General features: G+C 42.3%; 1 protein-coding gene across 2 annotated transcripts in view; it reads right to left on the bottom strand.

Annotated features, from left to right (window-relative positions):
• ADCY9 (adenylate cyclase 9) overlaps window positions 1-21,935 on the bottom strand; it is a 97,709-nt gene that overhangs the window by 20,184 nt on the left and 55,590 nt on the right. For both annotated transcript variants that reach the window (XM_037382598.1, XM_037382597.1), the window contains 4 exons: window positions 18,862-19,079; window positions 14,052-14,154; window positions 10,824-11,032; window positions 2,851-3,010 (listed from right to left, as the gene is read on the bottom strand). In XM_037382598.1, coding sequence (XP_037238495.1) covers window positions 2,851-3,010; window positions 10,824-11,032; window positions 14,052-14,154; window positions 18,862-19,079 — 690 coding nt within the window. The remainder of the gene's footprint in view (window positions 1-2,850; window positions 3,011-10,823; window positions 11,033-14,051; window positions 14,155-18,861; window positions 19,080-21,935) is intronic.

Below are 21,935 nucleotides of genomic sequence, written 5' to 3'. Positions count from 1 at the left end.
AGAGGGGAGAGAGAGGGGAGAGAGAGAGGGGAGAGAGAGAGGGGAGAGAGAGAGGGGAGAGAGAGAGGGGAGAGAGAGAGGGGAGAGAGAGAGGGGAGAGAGAGAGGGGAGAGAGAGAGGGGAGAGAGAGAGGGGAGAGAGAGGGGAGAGAGAGAGGGGAGAGAGAGAGGGGAGAGAGAGAGGGGAGAGAGAGAGGGGAGAGAGAGAGGGGAGAGAGAAAAATATGTAAACATTCATGGTAACCCCCTCTCGATTGCTGGGGTTAGACCCTGCCTGTTTCAAACTGAGTATCACAATTCCACTGCATTGAACATGTAGAACGTGTTCATCCTCAGAAACATCACCCAACTGCCCACTGTTAAAAACATCTTAGAGAGCATCACACTGGCCCGTAACAGGTGAATTCAAGTAAGAAAAAAATCTGTTTCGATAGCACAAGGCAGGTATCAGTCGTTGTCAACTGATGCTCAGTAACACGGCCACCTGTGCCAATTAGAAAGGACAATTTTAGATTCGCTGTTCAAAATGCCCTATCTGAAACCCCCCTTCCTTTTCCCCATCTCTACTGGATAAAGAAACAGAAGTGCAGGACAGATATATTGCCCAGAATGTTTTGTTTCCCTGAGATACACCCTTACAGTGGTCAAAACTCTGAAGCTGCTGCGCAAATTGTTTTACGAAGAATACTAATGACCATCCAAGGTAAAACAGAGACTCCACAACTGCATTCCCGAGTTCCATTCTAGCTATATATTGCATTTTACAGTATCAAATAATCTTTCCCTGTCTCTCTCACTTAAAATTTCCCTTACAGCTGAAGTGCAGAGACTGCAGATTAGCAATACCGTAGCATAACAAATAAGCATGTGATTCAGAAGTAGACACAGTGTATGGGAAAAAAACCTTACATAATTTACCATTTTTAAACCACAAGCAGAGTTGTTGGGTTTTTTTTTTAACTGACTCAAAAACGGATAAAAGGAATTTCAGAAGTGTCCATAAAAAAACATAATTTAAACTTACTTTTCTTCCCCCATTTCAGGTCTCCTAAAGTGGCAGAGCACTGGTTCTCACTCCAAGTGATGCCCCAGCATGAAGCCAGCCTATAGAGGGTCAGTAAGTGCTGGGTTTTACTATGTACGCATGGCTTTGGAAAGTTTTTTTTTTTTTCATTGCTGTTCTTGTTAATTTTTAATTATTTTATATCCAGGGAGGGTATAAAATGCTATGAATAAAAAAAAACTTTGCAAAACCATGTCATAGTAAAATATGACACTTACCTGACCCTCTATAGATTGACTCCATTTCCTAGAGCTCCATGATTGTTGAAACACTGAGCACAAGACGAGTTGGGACATCTCTTGGAGAGTGAGCCAACAACCCCACGACTCTGGAGGACCTGCAAGAGGAAAAAAAGCAAAGTTCATTCTCAGTTGGGCGACAAACACCACCGTCTTACTGCTGCCGCCTGAAGCACTTCAACTAACAACGTGATCTGAACAGGTACCAAGAATACACTAATAAAACTGTTCTTCCAACATTATTTTTAAATGTTTGGAGAGATCATCAGGGATGGTGATGAATGGGATGATACAAAAATCAAAGGACAGATTTGAGAGGTTTGAAGGTTTCCAGCTCCCTTCAGCGTGAGGAAAACATCCCTACAATTAGTTTAATGGTAGTCATGAGGCAGAAACACCATCATTAAACTGAAACAAAAAAAATATTTAAAAATTAACAGCTTAAAAATAGTTAACTAAGGTTCACAAAAGGTAAAATCTGCAGAATGATTTTAAACACGGGATGTGAAAGAATATCAAATACAGTCTGCCGTGACTGTGAGAACCGTGGAACATATCTTTAAGTCAGGAAGGACCAAAAACCGTCTCGTCCACGTTCCCATGGAACAAACACTTCCCAACACCCAATAATAAACTGTGATAGGAAGAATGAAGAGGATATAGTCGTTACCTATGCCTAGGGCCCTGAAACAGCAAGAGATTTGCAAAACAGAATTCCCTGAAGATCCTGGAAAGGAAGGATCGTATACTGTGCTACCTGAGAGAAACTTGCAGAGATACAAATTTTCATCTCCAGTTCCATTTTATTCACAGTTCTTAAACATCGACTTTGTGCTACAGTTAGCCTTTAAATGAAACTGTTCTTTCCCCTGCTCAATATTCAACCCCCTGTTTCCCCCCTTCTGAATGTTTTTATTCAAGGAGACACCACACCCCCTGTGTGGTCCACAGGGGGACCTTTCTGTGGCTGAGCTAAATACCCCAGTTACTTTCCGATCATTTCAGAAGACAGCCGTTGCGTTCCTTTAACCGTTCCCGCAGCCCCTGCACGGCCATCATTCCTAGGTACTCAGAGCTCTCTCCTTTGAGTTTCTCCATCTAACTCTGCAAAGAAAAAACATCCACTGCTAATCCTGTTCCCGCTGTTAAGATTCACTGGTGGGCATACAAAGTTTTTAAGTGTACACAGCACCTCCAACTACAAACTCTAAATCAAAACCAGGATGAATGCAATGAAAAGCCTGAGACACACTTCTTGCATTACCCAGAATAAATACCTGCAGAAGTGTTTGGTATAAGAAAAAAATGGTATGTACGTAGGCAGGCATTTATAGGTATCCCTCTCCTCTTTTGTATGAGTTTTCAAATAAGCAAGTGATTGTATTTACATAACAAACTAGGCATTTCATCATACACAAAAGCTCTATTCTCTAACGGATCTGTATCAAATAGATGTAAAGCAGGAGGGAGGTGAAGGAAGACAGCAGGCAAGCAACAAGCTTTGTTAGATCCAAAACGTCAGATTATGAAACAGAGTTCGACAACTTACATGTATATTTGTTTCAAAATCAGAGGTGAAGTGTGAAAAAACTGCAAGAGCTGGGAGAGAAACCAGAATTGCACCGAAAAAATGTCGAGGCAGCCAGCCAGATATCACCTCCAGGAGACGCTTGGTGCAAGTCATCACCTCCTCCAGAAAGAACGCCATTCTGGAACAAATGAAATCACAGACAGAGGCATTAATTTCAGTGCATCACTTCATACATCTAAATTTACCTATAATAATAGAATTTAAATCCTTCATTTAGACCGCACGAGCACTCACCGCCCATTACATGTCATAGCAGCTGTTGGTAATTTCAGGAAATAATCCACCTTTGCTAAAGATGACTGGTTGTTTGCTCTGGCAAGGGGTGCCGGCAAAGGGAGGGAGAGCAAGTGGGATGGTGGGCTTTGAGTAAACAAACTGAAACCCAACCTTCACTTGGAAGGTAAGCATAGGAAAGGCGTCTCTCTTATTTAGCCTAAAAAGCAGGTGGGGAGAGGGAAAGCTCTTACAAGTTAAAAATACTTACAATAACACCAGAAATGTTTTAAAAGCAGGGCTGTATCCCCTGCTAACAGATCAGTCAGCCAGAGGCCGTGCAAACTCATGCCATCTTAACATTATCCTGCAATTGAAACCAGTCCTCCCAGTTGCAACCACCCTGACAGAAGCTCCCAGTTCCTGCCTGCAAGCAGACTCCGCTCTCTCTCATTAGGGAAGGGGAAGAGGAGTGTGGGCTGCGAGCTGGCACCCTCGGCAGGCAGCAGAGCCTGAGAAGCAGTTGCGATGAGCACCTCGGAGGCCAGCTGGCAGCTGACACGCTCCTCCGCTCGCCTGGCGGTATCTATCACAGCAACCCAGTTGGCTCCGCACGAGGCATGCGGGAAGGAACGGTTCTTGCCTCAAGCTGCTGATAAAATGATGGCCCAAACCTGTGAAGTGCTGAAGCAGCCAACTGAAGAGCTCCGGAGAGCAGCTTAACAGAGATAATTCTTAAATGAGAGCATTTTTAATGGTTAAAAAGAATAAGGCAAGGTAAAAGGATGCTTAATGCTCGAGGATGTTGTGCAGGAAAGTACAGAAACAAATCCCTGCGATAACTTCCTTCTTAAAGCACAAAAATATTAGTCACTCTAGAAAAAATACCACTGCTGTTCAATTTTCTAATTATTTTTATGAAGACACCAAAAGCTAACATAGCAGAGTTCGCTTCATTCAAAGCCATTACACGTGGATGTATAGAATTATCAGAATCGGTCTAGGCAGGTAATTCTGCTAGTGTAACAGCCGGCTGCAGCAGAGCCCGAGCGCAACGTAGCTGCTGCTTTTTTTGGACAGAGATGTTCACAGCTGAAAAAAACCCAAAACACCAACATCCACTAAATATGAAATTCGCAATCTCCAAAGTTACACAAAGTATTCCGTATTACCTGTATCTTTTAAAAGAGAAAAGCTATCCATGGTTTTTTCCCACTATTGTCTAAAATACACAGTATTATCCTGGACAAAAGCCAGATACAAACCAGGATAAATTTAAAGTTCTTTATGTGAAATTGACACTTATTCCACACCTTTAAATATGTATTGTTTATGAACGATATTTTCATTCTCTAGCCTAGACTTCTGTGAATTTTGCAACGTCAAGCATATTTTTAAAGCTTCAAAAGCTCTTCTGCAATTTAATATATTAAAATCCGGAAATTATATTTAAATGCATAGAAAAAGAGAAATTTGGGGGAGCAGGATAGATGTTGTAATGCACCAGGGCCCCACGAGGGGGTGCTCACAGATCTGCTAGTTCCCACTTCAGCGAACTTCCATTTACACCAAAAATACCGCTATATTCCATCGCAAATATGAATTTCCAACAAAGCATAGGAAAAAATTGTTTACCGGGCGATTTTTTTTTGAATGTCCATAGAGTAAGAACTGGGTTTTCTCAAGCATTATATGCTGCCCTAACTGCTGCCTCTAACACCAGTGACAGAACGCCTGCCTTCAGCAGCAGCCAAGCTCGCCCAGGATCGAGCGCTTCTGAAAATGCCACCCAAGTTCATGCCTCTAAAAATAAAGTCCGATTCTCCCAAAGCCTACGAACAACGACGAGCATTTACACGGCCGAATGGTGAGAAAGGGAAGCGCAGCGGGGTGCAGAGCCAGGAGCAGCCAGTCTCCCCGAAGGGAGAGCAGCCCCCCTGCCCACGCTCCCGTGGAGCTGGCACTGAAACCTGCTCCGTGCCACGCCAGGGGTGGCAGATACCCAGTGCAGTTCCTGTCTCTCACCGCAACCCACACAACAGGGACTCCACGGTGCAGAAAGCTTTTTTAAATTAATTTTTTCCCCCCCTCTCAAGCCTCCATGCCAGGACAAATTCTTGTGGGAACTATAGCAACAAATCCATCAGCGAACCCGACCCGTTAATCCTGCGATGAGGACACTTCTTTATTTAGGCAGCTGTGTGTTTCAAAAAAAGCTAGTGCAAATTCCAGAACAACGCCACATTTCTCATGATGATGTTTACCTTCTTGCATTGATTTTCCCCCCACCCCCCACCCCAGTTCGGCATTTATCACAATGCTCTGTACTCTGGAATTAAAATGATTGAAATCTCATTCTTCACAGAACAGTGAAAGCCTGTGAATACAGCACGACCCTCCCATCGCAGGAAGTAAGAAGTGCATTAAATCCAGACAACAACGAGAGCTGCAGACAGATTTAATGGCTATGGGGCAGTATCAGTAAATAATGCCGTGTCAGTGGGTAGCTCAACAGGCCTTAAATGCTAAAGCATCCAAGATGTTTACACAAGCTGGAGTTCAAATTAGTAACTTTGACATAAATGATTAATGGGTAATGGAGAATGTTACCATCATTTCTGTATTTACTGGCAGTTTAAAATCAATTCCCATAGTTCAAATCAAAAGCATTTGGCATAGAGGCAATTTGGTGGGATATTAAATACCAAAGCCACAGATGTTAGAAATAAGTAAAGGCAAACAGAATACATTGTTTTCCCTTGCATCAATAGTCTGTATCAGTCATGTTGTTAACAGAACTGGTTCATTAAGCTCTAGTTGCAGAAAACAATTTTTGTTCCTGGTCATTAGGAATTTAAAAGATCCAACTGGTCTCAGTTGTAGACAGACCGTGGGTGTTCAGCAAGCCTGGGAAGGCAAGGTACCGGGCAAAGGGCAGTTCTGCTTAGTCAGACAACAGCAGTTTCCCATTTTACTGTTTTGATTGTACTTGCTTTCTTCATCCAGAAGGTACTTTTTTTTGCTCTCTAGAAAGGTCCTTCTGAATTAATGAATCAACTTATCACGTGCTCCCACCACTCACTCTTTTGAGCAGGGTTGAAATATCCACTATTCTGGCCTCAGCTCTTCACCCTCAGTGAAGCCTTCTATCAAAAGCAACACATTCTTTTAAAACAAATTTATTTATAACAAGTTTTACTTGAGAAAAGAACAAGATGTCAAAAATACTTGGTTAATAAAAGTCCTGTATTTACAGCTAAAATAGCAGGCAGATGTCTTTTACCTGTATTCCTGCAGAAGCACTCCTAAGAACCGCAAGTCAAGTCTCACACTCTGCTGTATGTTCGATGACATTTCCCAAGGTATTTTTATAAAATAGCAGAACTTTAGGACCTCTTACACTTCAACTGAACTCATGAAAGTCAAAGTAGTCACATTTCAAGTGGGCAGGACATTCTTTGCGCTACATTTACAGCACAGGAGATGACATTTTCCACGTGCTTACAAATGAAGTACCATGTTTAGCGTGCAGTTTTGTACAAGTAATTTTAGAGTGGCACTTGTGCTAACAGTGGGATCCTCATCTATAGATACTCCCATAATTTATTATCAGACACTTCAAAGGAATCAAAACATCCTTCCCCCTTCTAGGCTTTGCTCCATGAGGACTTCTGCTCTTCTAGAACTTAAAAGTTTTAAATTCTTTCTCATCATACAGGCAGTGACAGTGCTCTCCGCTGCCACTCCGGCAGCTGGACTAAAGGTCTTAGCTGTAGTGAGTACTTCCTAGGCTGAGTCCTGGATTCAATTAGAAGTCAGACCGATTTAAAGACAGGGTGTTTCACATCACGATAATGAAAATACAATGACAAACTTAGGCAAGAATTTTCTGGTCCTAAAATAAGCCCTTTTCCTGAAATTCTGGGGTTGTGCCCAGCATTGTAGTCCAATCTCCTCCCTGAAGATATCTCGGTGGTATTCTGTGATTGTCATTTGGGATGACACTTCTGCACAGGAAGTTCTGCACTGTTTCTGTGCATAACGAATGGTTGGAATGAACAGTCCTCACTCCGAAGAGCATTTCAAGAGGAAAAAGACAATTCTCTTCTTTCTGCTGAAGGGAACTGTACCAGAAGTGTGTGCCTCAGGTTGTGGAGACCAGAGTGGCCCAAAAGCATATTTTATGTATTTACTATAAAATAAATACGTATTGTAAATTTAAAACAAAACAAAAAACCCTTCAAGGGAAAACAGATACCTTTTCCTACAAAAGCCCCTACCAAATATGCCATTGCCATTACATTTAACACTGAAAACCTACCAGAAAGCCTCTGAGATTTTTCATCTCATAAGACTGCTCTTTTTTGGTGTATAATATGAGGCTATTTTCACGAAGGTACTCTGGGTAGGATCTACTCAGATCTGAGATGACCCTGTTTTGCACTTCAAGAGATTTACCGAAGTGTTCCCTTAGATGGATGATCAGAGTTAAGCCAAATATAAATTTTATCTCATTAGTAGAAGAAAGATTGTGAATGTAAGCCCATGGTAGCAAGTTCCTAAGAACCAATTCCTTGTAACTGTGGAGTAGAGTGATTTGCAGACACTTCCTTCCCACCAAAAGAAAGGACCAATCCATCTCTCACAAGACCAGGGCTCCGGTAGCAAGGGGTACCTAGTGACTCAATTCCTATGTCCTTACTCCTCAACTTCCAGTTTGATGGAGAGGATGGGGAAGGGCAGCAGCCTCTTACCCCACCCAGCGATTCCTGTTTCCCAAACTAACCAGGAGAGTTTGCAGGATCTTGAGATTAATGGTCAGCTTGACTCCAGTGAGAGCAGCAAGTGCTAGCTTGCTGACCAACTGACCAACGGCACCCGTAGCAGCCCTGCAGGAACTGCAGCATTCCCTGCATGCCCAACCTCCTCCCAGTGCCCGTTAGGATAAAGACAGTCCTGCAGGCTGTCAAGACAGCATTTACTGAAAATCTGTAATTACTATGCCAGGTGGGCCTATGTGAGTTTTGATGGCTGGCTACAGGTGTTCTCCACAGTGAGAGATGGTTCTCAACCTGTTTTCAAATCAGAATTGAACACAAAAGAATGATTAATATTAAACAAATACATACTTCTAAGGCTTAGGAATCATCCTGAAAAACTTGCTTTTTAAATCTCACTGACTTTAAATGAGGCATCCAGGCCAGGTTAGGAAGTAAAATTCAGGCTTTGAGCCAACAGTCTCATGAAAATATTAAAAATGTCAGTGGCAGAACCAAACAGTGTTAAGAAAATATTATAAAGCCACATAAAGCCAACCTGGTAATAGCCCAGGCTCGCTACCAGAGAGCATGGGCTCTCAGCAACATAGTGCTGCAATGAAGCTAAACCTCTGGGCACCCTACACAGCTCAGAAAGACAAAACCACTTTGCAAATTCTTGACTGTATAGATAGCACACCGAAGCGTTCCTTCTCCTTCAGAAATCCATAAACCGCCCATTACAGAACAGGAGTGAAATAAAACCTTATGTACGTACCTACAAAAATTTCTAAGATTATAGCAATGATTTTTATAAATTTACAAAGTAAGAAAAGGGAAACTCAAAGTAGCATTGGAAAAACAAGTGGGAACAACAGTGAATTGAAAAATACTAAAGGGGAGTAAAAATTCACCTGCAAGGTGAATGAACCCGAATTTTCTCCAAACGTATCTGGATAGCAGAAACTAGCTCTTCTGCAAAGTGGTAGAGTTGCTCGGAGGGATGCAATGCCATGGCCACCACATCCAGGCTACCTGCTCACTGCTGCTTTCCTACCCTCCTGCCTGGTGCGATGAAAGAGCTGCCTGGGCACATTAAACTGATTAAAAAAAACCTTCCCCCCTCCCCTCGCTCCTAAGAGAGTACAGAAACTGTTCTGCAAAGGGGAAAATGCATTTCTGGTGCAAGAGAGAGGACAGAGCAACAGGTAATCCAGTTCAGCATGCACAAGAATAACAGTCCTACCAACTCAACCATCTCCCAGTACTGGGCTTAACTCTTCCTGGATTTCTAGATTTTCTGAAACCACCAAACCTACAATACTATTCAAACTGCAACAATCAAATAAACCTGCTATGAAATACTATCCTTGAAAACATTTCCACTGTTCATAAATGACCTCTCTCTGCTCCTAAATGCCAGCCTTCATGTAAATACGCTTGCACATATTTACATGCACACTGAGTCACAAGCTTGCTTCAGTGACTGAAGTACTAATTTGGTACTTTTAACCTTGACCCTGAAAAGGCAAAGTAAAAGTGTAAACTGCAATCCTTTACTTCTTTTCAAACAGCTGAATTGCTTCTAACTTGTAATTACAAAAGCATTTTAACTTATGCATACCTGACAGATGTGCAGAACTGCGAGTGAGGACACACGTTTCCCCACCCTTACAGCATGCTCTTGTGTCAGAAGGAAATGCCGTGAAAGCGGGGGATGAGTAGGGCAGAATAAACCTGCTCTCACAAGTATAGACAAACAATTTACTAGTAAGTCTATCATCTGGGTTAATAACAGGTTACATGTGGTATCTGTATAAATCAGACAACACACCCAGGAGAGCACGAGTTTTACTGAATGCATGTACAACTGCAGCCTTCTACACCTGAACGTGTTCGGAACGCCATCATGCCTGGGAAAACCCCACACGACACAGGAACCATACTGGAACTGCTTGCCAGTTTGTCACAAATGCTGGGAGAAGGCCCACAAGCGCCCTGGAAGTCTAGCACACACATCCTCTGGGTGACTGGCTACAAAACCAGGAACGAGGAGGCACTGCTGTGTACCAGGTGCCTGCAGCCAAGCCTCACCTCCGAGGGCACCAGAGAGGCTGAGGCGCAGGGGTTGCAGGGACACGTTTAAGAGCCCAGGACTCGGGGACTGTGTGCTGCCAGCTGGGAAGAGGCAGTGTGAGGGCTGGCACTGCCTGGCACAGCCCTGCAAAGCCGCCCTTTCTGCAGAGACAAAGTAGTGCCCCTTCCATTTTCAAGCAGCAGCTGACTGTCACACAGCCCCGGACTCAGGGGAAATGCTGAATTCCAATTATGTGTCAAACAGAGAAAACACAAACTATTTGAGTATTAAACCCATGAAACCTGAAATAGAGATCATTAAGAAAACTAATCTTGAACAGACACAATGGGACTTTTGCAACTTTAAGAGTGTTTGGTTTGTTTGAAAAAAAAAAAAAAAAAACCCCACCAAAACAAAAAGGGTTGCTCTTGGCATTTCTGATCAATTATTTCAGTTTTGACACCAGCATAGTGTACTTCTGTGTAGGAATTTAAAGGCTGGGGTTTTGGATTTTTTTTTTTTCCTGAAGGACAGAGGACAAGTTTTCTGTTTTACTTCCCTCACTCTGATGGCCCTGTGTGGGGAGAAGATATACAGTTGCGTGTGGCATCCCTTGCAAAAATAAGCAGGGTCAGGCATGGAATGCAGATTCTGTTTCCTTAAGTGGCCTCTACCAGAGTCACCTTTCTCTGCTACAATTTCTGCAGCTAGACCTCTCTTTGCACAAGATCTGCTGCAAGACTTCTTGGCTTCACTAACACTGTTCTCCAAATACTACAGACCATCCAAGTGAGTTCCTGGGATGCCGTCAAACAAAATGTTCCCAAGCCAGCCACCATTTCACTTCTCACTGCTATTTCAAGACTTTCTTACACTTTATTTACCTAATTGAGATGACAAGGGACAGCACCTCTAGCAGGATGGCAATGATGAACACGACGACTGCTGCAGGTGGTGGAGGGGATGCGACCATCCCGTGTTTCAGGAAACATGTGATTGAGAGTATGAGGAAGACTGTGGTGGAGAGGAACACATCCAGGAGCGAGCTGAAGGTAGCGCTGGCAAATGTCTTCACTGGAGCATTCCTCATAACCTGTGTGGAATACAGTGATTGAGGGAAGGGATGAAAATGAAGAAATACTATTTTGCTGAATTCAACTGTACCATAAGCAGCAGCTCACAAAACCAAATAAAGGAATACAGATCTTTTTGCCACTTCATTAACCCAATGTTAGTACTGTTTCGAAAGAGGTAACAGAAGAGGTAGTTCAATGGCTATCACAGCACCCTGGGAACAAGTCTGTGTTGGAAAAAAAACACTGGCAGCACAGCCCCTGGGTCTGGGGTGATTTTTACAGAATATTATGATACAGAAATAGCCATATGAAAACTGCCTGTTCTATGCAAAGAAACATAAACCCCATAATTACTAGCAGATAAAGCTATAAGAAGTTTTCTTCAACGATTTCCATTTAAAATAATAATAGATTTTACAACAAGCCTTTTAGCTCTCATGGTTCTTTAAGAAAACCCTCCAAACACCACTCCACAGGAACAGTTACTTGCCTGTGGCAGAGTTCACATCTCCCTTTCAGACCAGCAACAATCAGGACGCTGTGTAATCTGAATTGATCAGAGCCCAGGACACCAAGTTCTGTTCCACCATAACCCCTTACCACACATTCCCATCCCATCTTGTCCTGGCCCCAGTGCTCGTGCAGCTGTGCTGTGTGCTGCTTTGGCCAGTCCAGCTGAAAACTAGATCATGAGCTCCACATCCTGGCTTACTCAGATGAGCCCCGTCTTATGAGTGTTTATATCTGCCCAAGGGACCACAGAAAGCAAGTTCCAAAGAAAAACATAAAATATATTATCAATATCACCATGAAGTAACCCAGTTTGAGCACTCTGGTTTAATTTGGAAATTTCTTTTGCTCCTCAGAACACTGTCTGTGCTACGCAATATTGGGAAATGAATGTGTTCCTCATTTGTATCTCTCTGCAACCTAATAAATTCAGCCAGCATCATTTCAGTGCCAAAATTACCTTTTAATTTGAACTGTAGCAGAATCCTGTTAGTCCACACAAAGTCACATAAATTGAATTAAGAAAAGCAGCGCTATATCCTAAAGTCACAGCACAAGAGATGCCCTAATAGTGTGAAGTAGTGCTTTAATTTCCAAACAAGAACAGGCTGAGCAAGCTCTTGGGAAGTGGAGCCGCTTACAGAGAACAATCACACACCAAGCATGCAGCTGGTACTGTGTAATTAGAGGTGAATTCAGTGGTGTTGGAAGTTACTTTTAGCAAGTTTACTGCAAGGCAATTAAAGAACCAGCAGCGCTGACAAATCATTTCACTCTCCAAGAGAAGATTTTTTCGTTGTTGCTATTGTTTTGGACCAGTACAATGCTCATACTAAGGCTTTAACAGGTTTTCACCCCAGCGCTGCAGAGTTACTGTTAAGAGTGAAGATTCTCATTTCCAGGGAGGTTTACACAGTAATTTTCAAATCAATAGCTTGCCACTAACCAAATGCACAGACCACATTCCTTCTCCTTCTATAAATTTCCTACATATCCACATTAATTGCTCAAACTGTATATTCTTGACTATCACTGCTTTGCTTCTCTTTCCAATCTCTCCATCGGAAAAAACCCGATTTATTATTTTCTGTATAGTTCGTGCAAATTTTGCAGGCTGTACCCCACGGGAAGTTTCTCCCTGTTGCTGCTGCATGAGTTTTACTCAGAGATACCACTAGAATACCATGCTGCAGGGTGAGTATGGAGCTTCTGAGCAAACTCAACTGCAACGCAACTATGCTTCCCTTTGTGTAAAAAAAAATAAGTTAGGTCTCATTTGTAAACACTGGAAAACAAGCAAACAGGGATACTGCTAAGGACGGTGTGGCAATGCTGCCCAGAACAGAAAGCAGCCCATGAACACAAAGCAACAAGCAGCAGCAGCACAAACCCTACCTGCCCTCAGATGTAGGGGACACGAGGAAGAAAAGAAATCAACACCTACATTTATCACGATGCAATGCTGCCAGACAGATGACCAAACTAATAGCTCAACGCTACTGGAAGGGAAGGGCCCATTCCCCTTCCTGCTGCCGGACACTTATCTTGCACTGGCTTTGGCGCCTGCCAACCTCTCTGTGAGCTGCTGGTTCGATACAGCAGAGAACAGACCCAGACAGAAAAAGAAAAGCTCCCAACAGAAAAACACAACAGAAATATTTTAGGCTAGGCTAGTAAAATGAACTGGCTCACAGCAGGGAAGCCTAATAAGCACCTAATAAGCCATCAGAAGGAGCAGGGAGGAGTAGGAACAAGGAAGGTAGAGCAATTGCCCTCTTTTGGCAGCAACTTTTCAGCTACTTGTGGAAATGCAGCCTCAGTTAGTACTGACACCTAATGATGCTACATGTAAACTTAAAATGTCTTGCTAGTTCATACCAACCAGGCAGGAGTATCTACTGGCACGGAAAGCCTACAATGTTATTAGCTCCCAAGGGAATTAAGGACTGTTTACACTCAGTGCAGAATCCTGAAGAAAGCACTAAGTTCCCTACAATTTACTCGCTGTTCCTTACAATTACGCAGTGTTTTGAACTATTTCTGAATGCAGCACACTTACGGAACTTAGGACATTTGAGTTCAAGAGCAGGTTTGGGTTTTGCAGGGATAACCATGAGGCTCTGACATGAACAAGAATCAAACTTAAAGTTACCATTCTCAAATTTAGGATATTTGATGAGAAGGCAAGTAGCATTTGGTACTTCACTTTCATCTTAGCATGGTTCTCTGGCCTGCCTAAAGCCTTAAAACATTAACCTGAAAATGGAGAAAAAGCAAGTCAGAAGTAGTGTGTCTTGGCCAACTGTGAAAATGTATGTCCAGCCCAAACGTTGGACTAGACTCAGGGCATGGCACAAGACAGGTAAACTGGGAGGAGACTGTTTTCAGAGGTAGCAATACCAAGAAGTAAACCACATTTGACATTTTATGACCCTTGTCACCAACTGCAACGAAATATGTTAAAAACAACAACAGACAGTTGCTTAGACAGATTACAGAAGGAAATCAATGCCAGGAGAAACACACCTCTTCCTGATAGCTCGTCCTGTAGGTCATCTCCAAATCCTGATCCAAGAAGTTCAGGCTCAGCTTGTTAATAGGCGGTTTAAAGAAGTAGTCTTTCATGAGGCTAAAGAGAAAAGATGGTAACAACATCAGTGTATTCCACCGCAACTCTTTCAGAGCCCCCCATTCTGTGGCTTCTGTTTCTAGGGATGCTGGTGCATGGCTTTGAAGTTCCTGTAGCTTTCCATCGCTCTCCATCACTGAGGCACCTCCTTAACCACATCAGTTGCTCAGTCAAAGGAAATACCTTACAGAAAAACGACAGAGCAAACTTTCATACTTTCAGGAAGAGACTAACAAGTCCTTCCAGAAACTGAACAGCTGTAACTGCAGATGACTACAGATAATGGTAACATAAGCCAGTAAATAGTAAAGGTTAATTGCTGCTATAAGAGGCACAACCTTAGGAGACGTGTGGCTGTGGGATATTTGTATCTTGGGTGGAATTCAATAGTTTGAAACAAGCCAAGGATGACAAAGGTGACAAATCATTAGGAAAAAACCCAACGCGTTGTCCATTTTCGAAAACTGCACTTTCTTGTTATTTCAAAGACACAACTGGGAACATTGCCTTAATGATCTGGACTGCAGAGAAATGGGACCTGAGGAGACAGAGAGCTTAAATTTACTTCTGCAACTAAAGATTTGAAATCACCAGAACTGGAAACAAAGGCACTGACAGACAACGAAACTAGCTCACTAGGACTAATGAACCAGGAGGCAGCAGCTGCCAGAGGGTGTTTACGCACTCCTCCACCCTCTTCCAGCATCAGGTGCAAAAAAAAACCCCAAACCATAAAAGAGGCCTTGGCCATTAAACAGGTGTTTCTATTCCCCATCCTCTGGAGCAAAAACAGAACATTTTTTGAATTTTACATTAGTTGTAAGAGGTTTATGAAAGAAGTTTTCTAACAACAGCTATGGCACTTGATCTGCAAACCTTTTTTTCAAGTAGGTGTCAAAGAGCTGAAAGGACTCCACTTAACAGCGCAGGGAGTGCTTTTGTGCCCCATGGTTGCAGAGTAAGGTCATGCCTGTTTCTACCATATATTGCAGGGGTAGCCCATCACCCTCTCTTCTGTGCAGTCCTCATCCGAGACTTCAAAACACAGGCTCTTGCTATGAACCTTTCAATGTCAAGCAACTGATCCCACTTGTTATTACAGTGAACTGTTTAAAAATTGCTGTAGAGTCTGAAATGGGGCAGCTTCTTTGCAAGCGTTATTCCCACCTTGAAAATTGTAGCACCGGAGCAACAATTAGTGGGCTATTTTCAAGCTGGTAACTCTAGAGCAAAAACCGGAGAGGCACATGAGATCAAATTCTAAGCAGATGAAGAAGCTGAAAGCTCCTACAGAGCTACTCTGTGACAGAATTCTTTTTTTCAGGGGGTTTGCTTTTGGGTTTTTCTGTTTATTTTTTATGAATACTTGGAAAAGAGGTATTCTGGAAGTACAAGCTCCCCAGCACAAGATGACAGGTGGGAAGCATTTTTTTCTTGAGATGCAAGACTAACCAAACACACATTCCTAGACTGAAGTTCAAGAAGACAAAAGACATGATACTTTATAACCTTTAAACATTCTGGCTTTGGCCAATATATTAAAAACATCAGGATACTCTGAAGGAATGATAGGGCAGATTCACTCGAGCCCCCGTTCTCTCACTCATTCCTCATCTTCCCTCCCTCACCTCTCAAGACGTTTCTGAAAATGCAAAATATCAATTTTGCAAACTTTTTTTCTTTAGGAAAAAAAAATATTGTCGAATTCACTTTCTTCCTCCAGGGGAAGCTCAACAGAGTATGTTGACGTGCTGGAGCTGCAATGGCCTAAGGAGGTAGGAAGAACAATGCAGTTTGCCAGTGCTGCACAGAACAGACGGCATAACACGACAAAACAAGGGTGAAGGCAGCATTTCTGGTGTCAGCCAGCCATACCGTGCCAGTCCAGCTCCATCTCAATAGTCGTCTGTCTCAAAGAGGAAGATCCCAGTTTAGTTGACTAAACACAGTCAAGTACATAATCTGCTTCCCGGGAGGCGTGTGCCTCCAAAGCACAAGTGATTTCTGTTTTCCCTGAATCAAGCAAGACTGGGAAGTGGGAGATGAAAGAAACAATTTTTTAAAGTATTTAAACAGGAAACTGACCCAAGGAGGGGATGAAGGACTGCACAGAACCTAGCTTCTAAGGCCAGCTTCGTATTTCCCTGGGACTCTGCTCTGTAAGTCTAAGGAGATCATTTGTGAGTACTGTCCTGATTAGCACCTGAGGACTTGTTTCTTGTACTTCAAAAGGTTTATAACCTAAGGTTTATGTAATTTTTCTTGGAAACAAAAATCTAAAAAGTGAGAATCCATTGAGGGCAAGCCCAGTGAAATTCAGTTTAAACATTTTGTACTCTTGCACTGTGGTTTTCTTCTATAATACACAGTGACATGCAGATTACAACGAACAAAGCATGTAATTTTTATAGTGGTTGTAGTCAAGCCAGACTCAAAGCTCAAACTATACACTGTTTGCCAAATATATATAATCAAGTTGTAAGAAGATGCAAACTAGTAACTTGGAACTAGATGATCTTTAAGGTCCCTTCCAACCCAAACCATTCCATGATTGTATGACTCTATGAAAAGGATTCTTGTATAATGTTATCAATCCAAATATACCGCAGTAACACTGGCTTTATTATTATTAAAGATAACTGGAACTGTGCTGAGGTATCAGCTCCAAGGTGAAATCTCAGCAAGCAAAGAAACCAATAGCTGCTCATGAAACTCTCAGCCACACACTTAAACCCTAGAAAGAGGTTGGGAAACGAAAAATATCACCAGCATCCAGCATTTCCTCCTAGCTAGCCCTAGGCAGCTTCCTAATCTCCGGCATCCTCCCTATGACGTTTAACTCTTCCCAGCTGTACAGGAAGCCTGTGTGATCAATTTATTCACCTTACCACCGTATCTGGGTTAGGTACTTTCTGTTAATAGAAATTTATATCACAGATCAGAACAGCAGCATCGTGCGACACAGTGGGAATCACTGCCCAATGCTAGAGGAAGCTCACGCTTCGCGGCTGCATTTGCAGCAACATAAACCCAACGCAGCAAAACTCCAGTATGACCATTGCGAATGGAGTTTCACCTAAGATGATCAAGGGAATGTTCGGACTTCACTCTTCTCCCTGGGAAAACTCAAATTTCCCATTCAAACATCGTCCCAGATACTAGATTTGTCGAGACCAACAATATATGTTTTACAGCAGGGGATCAAGACTGTTTTTAAGATTACTTATTACGTATAACTTCACATTAACAAACGTTAAAAAGGATTAATGTAGAATGGTGGGCTTAGAGCATTTTGCATAGAACTAATTAATCAGAAAATTATTTTTGGAAAGTTATGTTTACATGAACTGAACTCAGCAGAGAAGTTGCCTTGGCAACAAGAAATGGCCTACTTAATATGGTAATCATGATATTTAATTGAGACCAAAAAAAAAGCTAGGCTTTGACTGATGTCAAATCACAGTCCTACTTTTTCCTTTTTCCAAATCAGAAAGATTTATCCATTTTGTAAGTGGAGGAGGAAAGCACCAGAAACACATGAGCTTGAGCCAGGTACCTTCAGCAGACAAACAGCATAAATTAAAGTACTTATGTAACTCAAAATTTGCAGGATGCTAGTTACATTTTAAACGAAAATCCAATTTGTTCTTACTGATTTCTGCCAACATCTGGACTCTCCCAATCCATCTGTCTTGTAATATTTGGAAATGTCAGCTAAACACCTATTCTCTGTCACCAATGACATGCAGAGAAAAAAAAAATTAAAAAAGGAACTTAAATTTTAACTGAAGTTGGCCACAGGAGTAAGGTAATCCGAAAAAATATACAGAAGGGACTGGAGAGGGACTGCTGTCCCTCCCTCTCACTTCTCTCTGCTTTAGTTTCATGTTTTCAGTAAAGACAACAGTGTCCCCGTTCCAAGCAGCCTGGAGTCTATACGAGCAAACAGTTTCAAGGATATTTAGATAAAATACCCTCAATTTGAGTGGAAGCAGTGAAGCAAAAATAAGAATAGCCATAAATAATAACAAACTCAAGTTATTTGTTTAGTTGCTCCAGTCAAGTCACTGCCATAATAAGGGAGATATGGTTGTGTGTTTACAAAAATCACACACTACTGAATTTTGGAGAACGTATTTTCTTCTGCCCAAAAGAAGTACTTTTTGTTTGAAACAGAGAGAGAAGCTAACTTTACAAAATGCTGTAAGTAGGTAGTAGGCCCATGAGGATTCACTCTATTAATTTTGCTTCCAAGCCCAGTATGACTTCTAGGTATTAGTCACATGTTATAGAAAAATCTGAGCTTTGTGGTTCAGATTTTATGTTAACACTTTTAATTGCAGAGCAAGGTAGATACTATGCACATTAAAAGGACTTTTGAACATGAAGATAAGAGTTCAACTTCATCAGAAATCATTTAAAGAGTATTTTTCCTTTTTAAAGACTCAACTGAAGAATGACTGTACACCATGGAAATGATGAAAAGCCTGGCTTTACATATTCCTGAGCAGAATGCTTCTGACATCACATTCCTACTGTACTTTTAAGCAGAATATAGATAGACTAAGATCAGAAAACATATGACGTTATATAACAGTAATTACTGACAGGAAACAAAAGGCACACAAAGATTAAAGATATGGGACCCCTGTTTACTGCCTTCTCGCCTGTATACAATTTTACATTGTCCAATTCGATTTTCCTTACCTGTCTTCTTTAATCACATCCACAAAGTGAGCATCTGTCTTTTCTCTGATGTTTTTAAACCTCAAAGGAAGGAGAGCTGATTGATCCAGACTCACTCCACCCCATCTTCCTTTCTCTTGCAACATTTCGTAAAGTGAGGTTTGGCTGTTGCTGAGCTTTTCCTCCTGTGGAGGACTCAAAAGTCCATTCTGAGTCTTTGGACTGTGTCCTCCTGGAGCCTGAATGACAGAAAGCAAAATATACATGGGGAACATGAGTGGCTGAGAAAGTAGAAGGGATTTCATGGAGCAAAAGTTGAAAGACGTTCTTCCCTCAACATACCAAGCTGTTACCTGATCATGTCAAAGATCTAACTCCACCTGCCTTGAAGCCACTCACATCTTCTGTAAGTGCATGCCTACTTAGGTGTTGTCTTTTTGCTTTTTATGTACCATGTTTCCAAGGAGCAGAAAACAGAATATGTTTTAACACGAGCAATGAAGACCAACCACAAGCCCAAATTTCAGTCACTCATCTTAAGGTCAAGACTCTTCAAAAAGGCTTTTTAAATACCTACTTAAACTGTGCTATCTTTCCACAGGTCATGAGACAACTTACTCTGCCAGCCCTTGCTGATCCTTCCACTGGCAGCTACAGCCTTGCTGCTTCCCCAGACAGAGCTTCCTCCTTTCTCCCACCTGTGGGAACAGCCCTTTTGCACATTTCACCATCCTACCAAAAAAAATACGCTGTAAATTAAACTATGTTTTCTTCACTAAGATGTACTACTTCTTTCTGGTTTTCTGTTGCCTTTGTATTAATTAATGCTGCATTTTTGAAGTTTGACACCAGCCTGCAGCACAGCTTAGGTACACAGTATTATCAATTCTGCTTTCACTCACTTGAGAACACAAATTACTTTTAACCACAAATTATCCTATTTTCATGGAACCTGAAGTTCCTTCTTTTACATTTTGTTTGACCTAGACCAATATGCACTGAAGCAATTCCAAAAAAAATTAAACAACTAAGCATGGTTAGAATGAAAATGAACTGCAGTTAGTCAGGATCATTTTCAAATGCACACATGTATCAAACTTAGCATATCTGAATGTTCATCTTCCTCCCCCTGTATCTTATCATTTATCACATATCATTTATCCTCATCCTGAAACCCACTCATGACAGAAGTTTCTTCATTTCTGCCCATACAGCAGTCAGCACAGCAGTGACAAGCTCCTCCAGAAGACTATTCCTGGATGCCACCACAGTGACCATAAATAAATACCATAAATATCACCACCCCAACCAAGCACTGAAACATGCTACTTAAGATTGTAAAATCAACTTAAAGTTAAGAAATATCTGGTTTCTGGCTGCCCATGCAAAATTAATGCAACCTCCTTGTATATCTATCCTATAAAGCAAACGAGGCACATGAATATAGGCAGGTAGAATGGAAGGTGCAGGCATGACCAGTGAAGGTACAAGACTAATGGAGCAGCAGGAGAACGTCACCTCGTGCAGGGCAGAGTCATAAAGTGCTCGGGTTTGGCTGCCAAGACCTCAAGAGCTAAAGTCATAACAAGGTGTGCTGGAACAGTTCCCTGGAGCTACAGGAAAAGCAGGAGGGAGGTGGGCTGCGCTTCCCCTTCCTCTTGCCCAGGAGGGACGCAGGATCCCCACCCTGCGGGCTGCCCCGACGGAGGCGTGAGCCTCTAGAGCCACGTGCTGGGAGCCAGGAGATGAAAGGATTCCCAGTCTAGTCCCTTCTACCACTCGCAACAGTTGTTTTGGCAGCTTGCAGGTGTTCACAGCACAGTGACAGCAGCTGACAAAGTAGAATAGGAAATTTAGTAGTTATGTTGGTGTGCTGCCAATGTTTTGCTAAAGACTACAATCAACAGAAGAGAAAGGTGATTTCAGCAACACATATCTCGGCAAAAGCCGACCAAAACTCCTTGGACTGGAGAAGTGCTTGCATATGACAGAAGGGCACTCTCCTGGTAAGCCAGAAGCACAAAAACTTCTGACAAAGTTTTTTCTTTTTTTTTTTTTTTTCTTTTTTCTAAGGGAAAACATTCAGCAGGTTCAGAGCAAGCTGTAACTTGTTAACTGCCACCGTAATGGGTTACCTAGCCTACCCAGGGGGAACATGGCTCCAGAGCACAAGACGTGCTGCAGTGCCAGCGCAGCCTCTCTGTGTTTGAGATGAGGGGTACTACTGCAGGCAAGCCAAATCCAACAAGGTGCTAGAAGTGAAGGATCGTCGTCGTTTGTTTTTTAAATTTGTGCTAAAGATTATATTTGCTCAGAGCACCTCCCAGAACAACTTGAGGCCTAAAAAAGTCAGTTAGCACCTTTTCTTTTTTTTCTAGCAAAGAATCTTCCTCCTTTTCTCACCCCTGCAGCAGATGTCGTTACTTGAAAAGCAGTAACCGAGAGAACACAATTTTTGCTATGAGCAGCTCAAATAAAAGATACAGACTTCTGTGCACTGTCTTCTTTCCCTGTCTGTTCTTCAAGTTCATCTGAAAAATGCAGCAAAAATTTCTGCTCTTTCAGAGAAGGTCAGCATGGACTTCTCTTGGCCTTCTCTCTTTAGCTCCTTGGCAAAGGCTCAAGTCCCTAAGAAAATTCTTCCCTTTAGTCAGCTCAAGGTTTTCCTGTGCTGTCTCCACTCTGCTAATCTTAACAGGAGGGGATTAGAGCATGAAACTGCTTGTGTATAAGGAGAAAATCCCTATTTATTAAATGTTGTTAGCTCCAATGTTACTGTGGTTCCTGATGCAACAGGCTGTACAGGTTTTTTCCAGCACTCAGAGGTTTGATGCACCATGTGACAGTTTCCTCTTATCAAGAGACAGGGAGGCTCCATAGGCTGTTGGGAACCACAAAGGTCCAAGGACATTGTTAGCAACATTCCCTCACGACAGGGGACACAAGTGCTGCAGGGCCAGGCGCAGCAACCTGGCACAGGAAGGGAACAGACCCCAGAGACTGGGCTCTTCTTCCCAAGAAAGCTGAGACTGCAAAGAAGATTTGGAAATCAAATGCCACGGCAACTTCGTGGATGTAGCTGTTCTTTAAGCTTT

Source organism: Falco rusticolus, chromosome 4 (genome assembly GCF_015220075.1).
Source record: "Falco rusticolus isolate bFalRus1 chromosome 4, bFalRus1.pri, whole genome shotgun sequence".
In the NCBI taxonomy this organism is placed as follows: Eukaryota; Metazoa; Chordata; class Aves; order Falconiformes; family Falconidae; genus Falco; species Falco rusticolus.
Note: the sequence above shows the minus strand (reverse complement) of the source record. Positions and strands in the feature narration are given on the sequence as shown.